Source organism: Lissotriton helveticus, chromosome 5_1 (assembly GCF_964261635.1).
Source record: "Lissotriton helveticus chromosome 5_1, aLisHel1.1, whole genome shotgun sequence".
NCBI lineage: Eukaryota > Metazoa > Chordata > Amphibia > Caudata > Salamandridae > Lissotriton > Lissotriton helveticus.
The window spans coordinates 834,439,145-834,452,182 of NC_136065.1; the positions used below are offsets into that span (position 1 = coordinate 834,439,145).

The 13,038-nt window shown below is 41.1% G+C and overlaps 1 protein-coding gene across 1 annotated transcript; it reads left to right on the forward strand.

Moving 5' to 3' along the window:
- Nucleotides 1-407: 407 nt before the first annotated feature.
- Nucleotides 408-12,757, forward strand: LOC144754942 (uncharacterized). The gene is made up of 3 exons (XM_078643300.1): nt 408-801; nt 10,971-11,048; nt 12,482-12,757. The coding sequence occupies exons 1-3, from the start codon at nt 408-410 to the stop codon at nt 12,559-12,561; spliced, it is 552 nt and encodes a 183-aa protein (XP_078499426.1). The 3' UTR covers nt 12,562-12,757.
- Nucleotides 12,758-13,038: the final 281 nt, after the last annotated feature.

Below are 13,038 nucleotides of genomic sequence, written 5' to 3' on the forward strand. Positions count from 1 at the left end.
TTCAGAAAATATTTATCTCATGCATTTTATTTTTCACTCTATTATGTGGCAATAACAGCCTTCTCAGAATAACTTTCCACATTTTCTGTTAAAGAACTTGTTTGGTTCTCACCAAAGAGCCTAATTTTCAACTTGATCAAAAACTATTTGCGCGTTTTCCATAGCATGGTTTGGATTTCACACCCTCCCAAACCCGATAATTCTTACAGTAGTCATTAATTACAAATGTCACAAACATTATTCACAAACTCATTGTTCTGACTTTGGCTTTAATTGCAAAGGTGTGGTAAGGAGTGCTGCAAGAAGAATTGCCCTGCCTTCCTAGAAGAGTGAATAACAATCAAAATGTTCCAATTTGTGACTTTTGAATTACAATGTGTCAAAAATACGACAGGTTCTTTCTCGTGATGACTATTGCCCCATCCCTATCGGTGGCTCTGTGTCTCGGGTATAAAAGCACCGTGTTGGGGAGACAGAAGACACAGATCAGAGAATTGCTCTTCCAGTGTTCCTTTGAGAGCAGACCCTGCCACACTGAGAGAACCATGTCTGCCAAGGGCGGAGGACACCACCAGCAGCCCCAGAAAACGCCCGCGGTCCCGGAGCCGAGTCAGCCAGCCTGCCAGCCCAGCCTGCCTGCTAGCCAGGCCAGCCAGCCAGCCTGCCAGCCAGCCAGCCAGCCCATCCAGCCGGCCTGCCAGCCCATTCAGCCAGCCAATCAGCAGAGCCAGCCAGCCTGCCAGCCCAGCCAGCCATCCAGCCAGCCGACCCAGCAGAGCCAGCCAGAACCCTGCCATGAACGTAAGCACTGCCAAGCCAAGGCGCCCATTAGAGGAATCCTTATTAATGTATAATGATTGAAATCAAGGTACAAATTATAATTGTTAGTATTTATTATTTCGAATGTATATAGCACACAATCTAATGGACTATTAGCGAGGCAGGATTGATACCTTGTAGTAGAAGAGTATGGGAACCTTTCACCGACCTATTTTCACATGTAAGTTTGACTAAGCTGCACACTAGCATCAGTTACAAGGAAAGAGTCAATTTTATGATGCATAAAATTAGTCTTTGAATTTATAAATGGGTTTACATCACTCTGTTGTAATGTTATGGGTTAATTTGTCACATGGGTGTGTTTTGGGCATTCCATGGGGAACGGGGGCACACTCACAAGTTAGTGAACACTCACAAAATTGCAGGTATGTGGGTATTCACAAAAACAGCTCAGGGAAGATATAAAATTGGCTTGGCATGCTCTAAAACGTGGTTAGGGTTTATGGGAAGGAGTTGCTCCACAGGGAAAAATGTCCCCATACCGTAAAAAGATAACAATTCAAATGATGAACTTTTGCGTTACAATTTGCCATGCGGAAATTTACACCTATCATATTTCCAACTGTGAACATGTTCATGCGTGTGATTTTTCCTGGAAAACTGTCGAAGTAGCAGTTTCCAGGCAGCATCCCAAAAGTAGCTATTTATTTGCCAATCTGGAGGTCCTGTGTGGCAATCAATAGTATGTACTGCTTCACTAAAATGTTAAACATGCATAACGTGTTACAAGGTTAGTTGAAGGCAAATTCATAAATATATATTACCTACTGGCGGTCGCCAGTAGGTATATATAGTTAGGATTTTTTCTCTATGGGTTTTTTGAAAATTCTATGTCTAATAACTTTGGCGTTTGTGGACGGAATTGGCTGAAATTTTCAGGAAAATGGCACATTTTGTTTCTGAGCAGCCCTTGAAAATTTGGGGGGGGTTCGTCCAGTGGGGGCCGAGAAAAAAGGGGGGTCCCAAAACGTGTTTTTAACATTGAGTTTTCCATAGGGCGGTTGGCCTCACTTTTAGCCCGAACGGCTGAATGGATTTGCACGAAACTTGGCAAAATTGTAGGGACTGGTAGCCCGATGTGCCTTTTGTAGGTCTCAATATATGTGCTCCAGTGGATTTTGAGAAATTAACGTTTAAAAAAAGATATATATCTGTAAGCGCGGACCAGGCAGCGCTCTGGTTCGCGGACTTTTCGCGCAACGGAGCTTTGTGAAGCGAAGCTAATTGGTTCTCCGGCGTCTGTCAACATTCCAAACAGTCCGTAGCGGCCGCCATCTTGTCTCTCGGTAGGATCGAGAGACAAGAGGAGGTCAAAACAAAGGGGGAAATAACTATAAGGGGGCATAGTAGATCCTCGCTGACCCCCTAGGTTTGATGTGGAGGTTTTAAAAGGGCCCCGCGGGGCAAAAAAAAAAAATAAAAATAATAATTGAACGGCTGAATGGATTTGCACGAAACTTGGCAAAATATTAGGGACTGGTAGCCCGATGTGCCTTTGCTAGGTCTCAATATATGTGCTCCAGTGGATTTTGAGAAATTAACGTTCAAAAAAAGATATATATCTGTAACAGCGCTCCGCTTCGCGTAACGGAGGTTTGCGAAGCTGATTGGTCATTCTGTCACTGGGCTATAGTTGGGCTACATCTGGCTGATATTTGGGCTACATTTGTTTTTTTGTGTGTCTGGCGGCCATCTTTGGGCTACATTGGGCTACATTGGGCTTCATTGGGCTACATTCGGCTAATTAGCAAATAGCTCATCGCAAACTAGGAATGGTAAAGAATCGCTATTTATTCCTTAAAGTTCGCTATTTAGGAAATGCAAATAACTTTGATGATACATATGGCGGTTCATCTCTAACAAGATAAGAAGCATAGGGATACATTTATGATGACTGGCGCATCACCAGGGATGTGTTAGTCATTCTGTGCCGCTGTTCCGTCACCTATGGTGTGCTGCATTTACAATGCGGCGCATCATGGGGCAAAAACAGCACAGATGCGTGATGTATCTGTGCCGTAAAGGTGGCGCATTGCTGGAGTTGTATCGCAAGTGTGATGAAGCTCCAGCAAGGGTCGGGGGTGCCCCTGTCGCAGGGTTTCTGTTCTCACACAGAACTGTGGACAGAGGATTGGAACCTCGGCGAATGCATTGCTGGAGTTGTATCGCAAGTGTGATGAAGCTCCAGCAAGGGTCGGGGGTGCCCCTGTCGCAGGGTTTCTGTTTTCACACAGAACTGTGGACAGAGGATTGGAACCTCGGCGAATTAGGGTGTCCCAAAACTCACGTTAGTAATCAAAAACTATTTAGCAAGCTAGGTACAGTGTCACATTGGATATAACAAACTCTCAATGTTTAGACAATCCAGAATATGAACTTATAGTACCTCAGGATACGTGGAACTCATGAACAGTCGGTCGTTATAGATTTCTTAGAAACCAGAACATGGAGTTAAGAAGAACAGATGTGTATTTGAAATGTTTATTTACTAATGCCGTCTTCTCAGGCGTAGTACCTTAGATAATAAAAGTACACATATTATCAGTAGCAAAATTACCAGCATAGTTACTAGTACATAAAAAGTGAATGGTGATAGTATGTTAACATGCTGTAAATGAATAAGAGTTAGCAACACTTATAAGCAGCCGCGGGCCGTGGAGGGAGTTACGGTGAGGCAGGGAGGCGGGGAGGGGGAGAAGCAGGGTGGAGAATACAAGTACACATATTATCAGTAGCAAAATTACCAGCATAGTTACTAGTACATAAAAAGCGAATGGTGACAGTATGTTAACATGCTGTAAATGAATAAGAGTTAGCAACACTTATAAGCAGCCGCGGGCCGTGGAGGGAGTTACGGTGGGGCAGGGAGGCGGGGAGGGGGAGGGGCAAGGTAGAGAGGGCTCCACCCTGCTTCTCCCCCTCCCCGCCTCCCTGCCCCATCGTAACTCCCTCCACGGCCCGCGGCTGCTTATATCTCACCCTCCCTAATACACATATTATATTATTTGCTAAGAAGGTCTCTTTGTGTTGGTTTAGGGCGTGCCCATACTTTAGTGTCTTAGATTTGAAGGAATCACATCAGCATACACCAGCTCTCTCTTCATGTGAACCGCATCAACTGTTGTGTATGTGTGTTCGGCAAAGCAATATAAAACCCGCCTCATGCCCAGAATTGGCAGAAGTTGCACTTATGTTATGAGTATGAAGTCGTGGAGATCAGACCTCATAACAATTCTGTATCGTGTTGTTCTTGAAACTTTAGCACTCGCTGTACAGATATAGTTTAACAAGTAAAGCAGATAGTAGACCAATAACATATTATTCTCATGTAAACCACGATGAACTACTAGGTGGAAAGCTAAAGCAACAACTAAGTGTCGTGTGCAGAAGTTGCAAAAAAGGAAAAATGGCGTTTAAACCGGTAATGAGCCCATGCTAACTTAACACGGTGTAAAGATATCCAGGACCTAGATGACACCTCCTCATGATCCGGAAACGAACTGAATAAGATAATAGAAGTGCCATCTCATGAGAGCAGATTGCAAGTTTATATGTGGACGGTCCGCAAGGTAAAGCATTAAAAACTAGGAAAATTCAATGCTAAAGAAAAATAAAACAGCCAAGTACTTTATCGAGTCTTAAGCCAATAGGCAAGGTAAATAATAAAAACTTGACAAATAAGTCAATGAATTGTCAATGAAATGCTAGTACTCAGCATATCAAACATGAAAAAGGTCTATGACATAACTGTGTATGCAAAATAAGCTGCAACAGCCTCCAATAGGAAGTCACCGTCTTCATCCGAAAACAGTTCAGCCATCCAATTTAAAAGCGGAAAAGAACATACGTGCTCTCCCAGCACCGGATCCTCTATCACCATCAGAGGACAGCTCGGTGGGTTTTCAAGAAAGCTCTGTTCCAAGAAAGACTGTGCTGCCGCCAGTAAATTCCAGGGACCAAGTAGTCCATGCATCAATGCCACAGCCATAATCCTTTCGCCAGGACAAACCAACTCGTGAGTAATGATAGGAGTCATCAGCTGATTAAAGTCGACGTCAGGAGAAACCGGTCCGCAGAGACACAAATCAATGGCCCAATCGAAATCACAGGTCAGGCAGTGAAATACAGGCTGGACACAGGTGAAGTAGGAGAACCGAAAAGATAATCCATATGCCGTGCTTAATATCGCCAACGGCATTGTGCCATAATATTCTAGCATGTGATTGCGGAACAGTGTCAGCAGCTGCAGGGTCGGAGGTTGCATAGGAGGGACATCCATATTTAAAAATGTAAAAAAGCACAAGAGCGTCCGCTGGTAATGCAAGTAAAAATGCCAATCCACGAACCAGAGTGCAGAAAATACAATGAAAAGAAGCAGGGATGACTCCAAAGATTTTCTCAAATGAAGTCACTAGACCACTGGTAACAACTTTAAAAAAGTGTGCCAGGGATTTTGTGGAGGATGCGTTAAAGATAGTCGGAAACATGTTGCTGAAATTGAAAGGCAAACCTGTGTACGGGTGTTCGCTATGTGAAGTACGAAAGTTTCACGGGCCGAACTCAAGGCCACCTCTCTCTGAGACAAAAGAGCTCTTATTCTTGCCATGCCGTTGAAACGTGTCCCAAGGTTGGTATTTGTGGCCAGATTGAAAACTCCCTATGTTCATGTGTGGGAGGAAATAGAACATTTCTGCAGCAAATAACCCGTTCACTTACTGTTACGATAAAAGGAATACTTTTAATTAACTCAGAACAATCTTCATTATTGAGCATCAAATAACTACCATTTTCCAACAACTTGAACGTGGGGATGATAGCAGGAACTGGCGTGCCTTGCAACACGCAAGCCATATTTGGTCGGTGTTTGTTGCATGAATCGTGTAACTGTATGTGCCTACACATTAGTGAATGATCTGGCGTCTCAGTGCATTCCTCTCCATTCAGATAAACTTCTTGATCATCTTTGAAACATCTGTATGTGTATGGAAGCGACCAGACCTCATGAAGAAAAGCACTACCTAAAGGTTCATAACGACCTATTGGTATATATTTCATACAATTTGAAAACTTATATAAAGCAAAAGGCAGCGTTATTAAACCGTGGATAAGGCATGTTGCCAAAAAACCCGCAATCCTCTGCTGATGATGTCACTGAGCATGTCATGAATGATGTAATATGTGACATCATCAGCAGTGGATTATGGGTAATGGTATCTCTAGTTTACTCCCCTATAGCTGTCTTTCTTTTAACATAAGTGTGTGTTTCCTTCCCTTATACTTACTGTTTTTGGTTCGCTTCCAGTTCGCGTACCAGCGAGCGAACTAGGAAGCGAACTAAGAGAAATAGAGGTTGGCACAGTTCCAAATATTGTACCAATTTTTTAATAACGGGGAGGTAGTTCTGAAAAGAACTTTTTTTTTTATTTTTCTGAACATTTTTTTACTGTTTTTGAATTTTTCGGAACAGTTTTATATTTTTTTGGGTTTTTCTTGGAGGGGGCAATGAAAACGATTCATTGTAAAGGGCTCAACAGGAGCAACAAAACAAAAAAAAGAAGTATTTATTATTTTGGGCGTTTCGGACAAACTTGCATATGATAGTCAATAGCTCTGTTGATCAGAGTGATGCTTTTTTCTCCGTAGGAAATGAATCCATCGCAAAATGCGCAGGTGTGTTTTACATCACCAAATCTCACTTGTATATTTGGCACCATTTCCCTGCCCTCTGGTCCCGTTACTTCCGGTACAACAGATCTTCTGGCCATAATAGGGAGATTATCTAGGTCGTTCCGAAACTGTGCAGCACTGTAGTTGTTAGGATGCCACCTAGTCATATGGCGATGCATTGTGTAGTTTCCGAAACTGTATTTTTTGTCGGTCCCTCTGGACAGTCTATCTTGACATATAAGGCAAGTTACGTATCTTGCATTTACTTTTTTCTGACCTTTGGGAATTTTAAAAAATTGCCAAATGAAGTTTTCTTTCCGGTGAGACGTCTTGGGCTGCTCAGGCAAAAACTGCCTCTCTTCGTGCTCGTCCTCCTGTTCCTCTTCTTCTTCTTCTTGTTGAATTACAACTTGAGCAGGTGGTCCACTCTTCCTTGGATGTGGTGGAGGTGGTGGGGAAGCACCAGCTGAAGCTACTAAAGAAGCCATTGCTCAGTGATCACAAAGGGTCTTTCTCTCACAATGATGAAAGTCAGAGTGAGGAAAGAAGGAGGGATTTTCATCATTTGGGAAAAACAAGAGTTCTCAACCAATCAAAAGTGTTCATTTTAGATTATATGACCTAGTCTTACATCATTAGGAAACCAAAAGTGAAATGAACCAATGAAAAGTGTTATTACCAAGTCACATGACTTGCTGTGTTTACGTTAAGCGCTTTGCAGGGCCTCCCGGTTTGCTTCCAGAAACCTGCGCTTTGCGACTCGCTTCGCGTACCAGTTCGCTAACGTAGCACGTCATATGACGTATCACGCGACAACGTGAAACGTCATGCGGACGGGAGGCGTCACGATGTTGTTTTCTAACGCGGCACTTGCGGTAAAGAAACGTTTACCGGCTCGCGGTCTATTTCGCGGCATCAAGGTCAGCTAACGGGAAGCTTCCCGATTCGCGAAGCGGGAACGAAGAAAAAAAAATATTAAAAAAAAAAATTATTCATAAACATATAAAATATATTTTTGGATTTAAAGAAGAATACATTTTACAGCTACAGATATTAGCTGTTAAAAAACCAATGAAATTCACAGAAAAAACCATAGGTTATAGACCATATATAGTTAGGAATTAGCATTTACAAAACCTTGAAAATTCACTGAAAAAACCATAGGTTATAGACCATATATAGTTAGGAATTAGCATTTAGAAAACCTTATTTTACTCACACAAAACCATTGAAATTCCATATATAGTTAGTTGCACTAACTATATATCGCGCACCCGCAATCCACTGCTGATGATGTCACATATTACATCATTCATGACATGGTCAGTGACATCACTGATGACATCACTGATGACATCTCAAATGACATCACTGATGACAACATCCAGTGACTGTATGTTTCTGTAAAGTTAAAATATGTCTTAGATATTGAAGAATGAGTGGATGTATAAGTGTCTGGATGAAGGATTTAGTAGGTGCGTGACTGACTGTATGAGTGAGTGATTAAATGTGTCTCACTGAATGCATGGGTTAGTGACTAAACTGTCTTAATTTGTGCATCATTATGTCTGTTGTGATGTAAACTGCTGCATGTGTTGATCATTAGCTATACGAGAGGCTATATGTGTTATTAATTGGTTGCCCAAGTATTTCTATGGGAGATTGAGTTTGTGTGGGGGTGGCTGGGAGGTGTGTGACTCTGTGCATAGATGTGTGAGCAGTTGATTCACTAGGTGTATGAGTTCAAGAGTGCATGTGGAAAAAGCTACATGGGCGGTTGACTGTGTGCATGAGTGTATTGATGAGTGAATGGATATCTCAATGCTACATGTCATAGTAAGTACATATGTAAAACACAGTACATGTGAGAGTTGGCATATATAAATAACTGTGCATGAGAGCCACTGAATGTGTGAGTGGCTGTATGGATCATTGTGAACTTGTATCAGGGATTGTATAAGAGAGTAAATATGTGTTAGTATATGTTTGAATAAGTAAGGTGTGTATAACTGTATAGTTGAGGAAATGGAGGTGAGATTGTTTCTTTGCATGACTGACTGGGTGTGTGAGTAACTCCATGGATGAGTGGCAGTGTGTGAGTGTCTGTATACACTGAGTGTATCTAAGGTTATATTAGAGTTTGAAGAGGTTTATCGTATTAGCACAAGAATGATGTCAAATGAGATGTCATCAGTGATGTCATCAGTGATGTCATTTGAGATGTCATCAGTGATGTCATCAGTGATGTCACTGACCATGTCATGAATGATGTAATATGTGACATCATCAGCAGTGGATTGCGGGTGCGCGATATATAGTTAGTGCAACTAACTATATATGGAATTTCAATGGTTTTGTGTGAGTAAAATAAGGTTTTCTAAATGCTAATTCCTAACTATATATGGTCTATAACCTATGGTTTTTTCAGTGAATTTTCAAGGTTTTGTAAATGCTAATTCCTAACTATATATGGTCTATAACCTATGGTTTTTTCTGTGAATATATATATATATGGATTCCTTTATCACAAAACATGTTTTCATTCGCTAATACTACAATGCAGATGTGAGCAAGGACTGTCTGAAGTAAGTTGATTCACAGAAAGTATGAGTGTAAATAGTTCACACTGGTGTGCTTCAGAAAGTATAAATACAAGAAAGGAGGTCACACATAGCTCTGTAACAGTGGCATGGGTGATAAGAGTTGATGGGGGGCTCACAAGGAACAAAAATACTACGTAAGAATGTCTTCTCACAGCATTAGTAAATGCATGCAAAGACCTAACAGGAGGAGCAGAGCGAAATCTGCAGGAGAACTGAAAAATAAAAGGAGGTAATAATACTACAAGAACAAAGACCGAGCTGAAGATCATGCAGGATAATTTGTTGCACCATGCCGGAAACTGCAGTCTAGATGGACAAGCCAGCCTAAAACAATATCATTTTCTTCCAATTTGAAATATTTGTAGGCTCATAAGGATCTTGGTCAGAAGTATTGTGTGGTAGAACCTCTCAGGGGAAATACTGATACTGGATGCATTTACCCCAGTGGGCTTTTACTGTACCTTCCGAATTGAATAGACTTTGTGGGAGTCATATGGAGTTTCTTTTTTACCAAATGGCATAATTCTCACTATTCCCCTTTCAGACCTGTTTCCGCCACTCAGAGTCCTCCAGGTAATACCCCTTATTATTTGCCTAGTACCTAGAATGTGGACGCATTCTTACACTGAGTCTGGCATGGCCATCTAAATCCTGTTCAGTTCATCACCAGGGGCATGACATTTTTTATCCTGGTTACACTACCTGTGCGGCGTGGTCTCAGAATATCACAGGTGATCAGGGATGGGTTAGACATTATATAGTCAAAGTCAAAATCATTTGTTTCAGTTAATTAAAACCATACTATACACAGCTCGATAGATACAGAAAGAACGTTTCGATTCATAAACTGTAGACAGCTTCTTTTTGTCATTAAATAGCATTTAAAAACATTTCAGTTCAAATACCATAACTAAAAAATATAAAAAGTGGGTACGTGTATGTTGGAATTTTCCGTACATTCCACTCCAATGTAATAACCTTATCGATTTGTTTGAAGTCTAATCACTTTCCTACCTTTATCTATTTTAAGGTGCAAGCATGTTTGTGCAAAATCACCTTAAGACTAAAAAATCATCTTATAGTTTAGGAACACAATGCACCTCCTATTTCAACTGTTTCAAATTTCACTATAGATATGATCATATATGGTCTTTTAAAATGCTTTTATGATAGCATTATAACAAGGGTACATCTACCAGTGTGGACGTCGCATTTGAGTTTTAATAGGTTGCATAGCCTTCACCAATCCCTTTGCTGTCAGTAACTGGTCCGCTTAAAGTTTTTATACAAAAGCTGCTATTATTTGAGGAGTCTCTCCTTGCATGCAAAAAGGCAAAGCGTGTGGACAAGTTCTGATGCCATGAATATTAAAAAGTATGTTCAGTAAGATCTTACTTTCAGTTAATAATTTATGGCATATTTATAAAATATGTGTTAGGGTTTCCTCATATCTTTGACATAGTCTGCACTTGGTGTCCTGTGGTTTCGGTTGCCGTTTAGGGATGTATACTAGTGTTTGACATACGCCACATCGTAAGTGAAGTCGCTTATTTTTGTAAAATGATTTTAATAATGTTGTTAAATATATCTGTGGGGGAGGCTGCTTGTAAGAGCCAATTTTTGTCCAGGGATAGGTTAGACATTACATAGGAACAATGTTGGTACAGCGTTATGTTCTGTGGTGTGTTGGAAATGTTCAGTTCTGTTAACCTTGCTTACCCTCTGAAATGAGTTACACACTGTCCTGCACTGTTTTGATAAATATTTCATCAAAGTTAGAGTATTCATTTTAAACTAAAATAAATGTATGTCAGTTCCAACCTTCTAAATGTAATAATGGTTGTTATTGTATCATTCCAGCACGTAGACCAGTTCAGCCTTGCGAGGTCCAGGTAGTTCGGCCGAGTCAGGACGAGGTACAAAAACGTCATGAACCAGGTATGTAGTATATACTACAATTGTTTCATTAATATGCTCTAGGTGATTTTTGCAGTAAATAGAATGCATCTCCAATATGGTCGCCTGCTTTAAGGAACACAGCTTCCTAACATCGATAAGAAATATTATGCTTCTAGTGTCAACAAGGAATTTTTTCGAAGCAGCTGTGATTTAATTTTTACATCTAGCACTAATATATGTATATCTGCTCCTGACATGTAGTACCTTTCCTTGCGTTTCCTTTCCTTGGTGCTTTCATTTGCTGTCTAATAGTACAAGCTTTATTGGTAAATTGTCTTTTGTGCAGTGGCGAATTTTGGTTGTGGTGGCCATCTCAGGAATTGCTAGCACCCACACCCGCTCTTACATATGGCCACCGGACGGCAAGCGCTGGACCGCCACAGTGGCACCACATCGAGCTATGCCACTGTTTATGTGTCAGTATGAATACTTTCTTTGGTACAAAACCTCAAACTACTGACAGAGTGGCCATGTAATCAATAAACCAGAGAGTCGTTGAAAAAACTACTGAACAACATAAAAATCCAGCTAATCTAAAGATCATTAAATCCATCAGACAACCTAACTAGCAAACTAGCCAACACAACATTCACCCACCGGCTATGAAGGCAATGCAAATATCAAAAAAAGCACCCAAAAGGCCAACCAATCTCTCGATAAATGAGGAAGCTGAATACTGAATATAACACAACTTAAGAAAGTATTTGGTACACACAAAGTTAGTCAGCTCTCCAAAGAGTCAGTGAAGTGCCCATCCCCTACAACAAACCCATCACATAACTCCTCAGCCATTGAAACAAGCAGTAAACATCAAATTAACATACAATTTACCAGCAGCAGTCAATCACATGATCAACCAAGGAACCTATCATGCTCCTTAAACAGCGCCAATCCAATCAAACAATAACTGCACAACCAATGAAACACCAGTCCTCTCTATCATCTCATCATCTAATCAGCCAATAGAGCGGTACCTTACTGGTCACCAAAACTAACTCCATGTTGCATAGAAATCCAAGCACCTACCACACCAAAGTCCCAACCAACCAGCTACATTCTAATTTGTTCTTCGTGTAATAAATAGCATGCAGCGCAGTAATCCAGCGTTTCGAGTAAACTGCAATTGACCCTCTAATTAAGCGCTACAATCTCTTAAAAAGCACATCCACATAATTGTCTGATTGCTAACCTAAACTTGGAATGAGATACGATTTAGAAATTGACTTTATGGACATGAGAGGTATATCTGTAATAACATTCAATGCAGGAGAAACCAATTGCAATTACTAGAGTTTGGTTTAGTTCATGACAAGGCATTTCTAGATATCTAATCATCTGTTGGTGGCAATCTATCAACCTTGACCATATGAAAAGCATTCGGGCTTCCTAACCTCATGCCATTTCTATTCCAGTGGAACCTCACACACCATGCGTACCGGAGGCGTCCCCAGAGCAGCAGAAGCCAGCACACCAGAGTGGACGCAAGCACTGAAGGTCTCAGCACTCACAGCCCCAGCAGCTTCCATCACTCCATTAGAATCCGTGTGTTTGGGAAGTGTTTAAAAACACAAGCCATGTGAGCTACTTAGGCCAGTGTGTCAATGTCAGTACACCTGTTTAAACCTCAAATTGTATTTATGATTGTTCTTTTGAAAAATCACCAGTATTAAATCAGTTTGACTAACTAACGTTGTCCACGGCTCATTGCTTTGAAAATGATCCACTATTGTACACTGTTTACGGCACTTCTTGGTAAGATCTTCTAAGAAAAGAAAGGCAGCCTTGCTGGGTTACATCTCCAAGAGAAACATAATAGTAGCTGATACGAGGCTGAGAATACTCTGAAATAACGTGCTCCTTGATGGCAACGGGGTTGAGCTTTCCATGCCTCTTGTCCTGGCTCAGAGGCCCCACAGTTCCAAAGGAATCTGCGACTTAGTTGCCTCGACTTTAGATCCAGCCAAAGACT